The 1,317-nt window shown below is 39.9% G+C and overlaps 1 protein-coding gene across 1 annotated transcript; it reads right to left on the bottom strand.

Annotated features, from left to right (window-relative positions):
* Positions 1 to 219: 219 nt before the first annotated feature.
* Positions 220 to 468, bottom strand: LOC118576243 (thymosin beta-10-like). The gene has a single exon (XM_036176563.1). The coding sequence runs from the start codon at positions 466 to 468 to the stop codon at positions 220 to 222; it is 249 nt and encodes an 82-aa protein (XP_036032456.1).
* Positions 469 to 1,317: the final 849 nt, after the last annotated feature.

Below are 1,317 nucleotides of genomic sequence, written 5' to 3'. Positions count from 1 at the left end.
ATGGCTTACTCCTCCTTTCATTTTTGATCTGTTTCTTCAGCCAACAGAACTGACAGAAACACACAAAGAAACAAACAGAGAGACACAGTCATACTGAGAGATATGTAGAAAAGCCATGCCACGAGGTGTGTTTTATTTTCATCAATTATACAAGTAAGTTTCTATAATATACCAGGGCATACTGGTGAAATTTGGCAGTCTGATTAGTGGGGGCCCCCTTCAGAGACCTGTGGAGTGCCCGGGTTCACAGTGGAGCTTGTGGCTCTTCCTCCAAATCACAAGGGGGTCTCGGAGATGACGGTGTGGGGTGGGGGAATCCTCCAGTCTAGGATTTTTGGAAATTTCACTCCTCTTTTCTTGTTCAATGGTCTCTTTGGTCAGGAGGGTGTTCTTCTCCTGCTTCTCAGTTTTCTTCAGCTTGGCCTTATCGAAGCTGGCAATTTCCCCCATGTCTGGCTTGTCTGCCATTTACTTACAACCCTTAGAGTCACGTTCTGAGCTCACGCTCCTGGTGCTCCCACACATCTTGCTGCAGCAAGAGACTCTATAGGCCATTTCTTAATTGGATGGTTGGGCATTTTGATGTCTAATTTCTTGAGTTCTTCATACATTCTAATATCAGCCCACTGTCAGATGTGGGGTCAGTGAAGATCTTTTCTCATTCTGTAGGGTGTTGCTTTGTCTTGTTGACCATGTCCTTTGCTCTAAGCATTGACGACCCAAAGTTACAGGGGAACTTTGGATGACTGTCCATGCAAACAGCTGTTTCTGTCATTTCCAGAGTTTTAAAAGTTGCTTACATTGCATTTCCAGTTTACTTAGGTAACCTTATATTGTTCTGAGATCTTAGATGCAGTTGAAGACTAGATAGGTATAATTTTCCTTGGTTATGATAAAAGATAAATTAGATATAATACTTTAGACTCTCAAATATAGGATACAAGATAAAATATATTCTTTAATTTTGTCAAATACAAATAGAACAGATATTTTAACTGTAATTATTGTTTGATAACAGTTTTGTTATATGTAATATTACTATGCTGAGGTTAAAACCTTCCTTTTTATTAGAAAGAAAAGGGGGAGTGCTTTAGGATGTTGTTCTGTAAGCTGTGAATAAGTGTTGCTCTGATTGGTTGATAAATAAAGCTTTTGAGGCAATGGTAAGACAGAATAAGCTTAGTTGGAGCATTCCAACTAGAGAGAGAGAGGAAGTAGAAAGGCAGAGCTGTAGAGATGCTGCTAGCCATGCCAGAAGAAGCAAGGTGTAAAGTACCAGTAATCCACAAGCCACATGGCAAAGTATAGATTTATAGA

Source organism: Onychomys torridus, unplaced genomic scaffold (genome assembly GCF_903995425.1).
Source record: "Onychomys torridus unplaced genomic scaffold, mOncTor1.1, whole genome shotgun sequence".
In the NCBI taxonomy this organism is placed as follows: Eukaryota; Metazoa; Chordata; class Mammalia; order Rodentia; family Cricetidae; genus Onychomys; species Onychomys torridus.
This window is presented reverse-complemented; position numbering and strand designations above follow the sequence as displayed.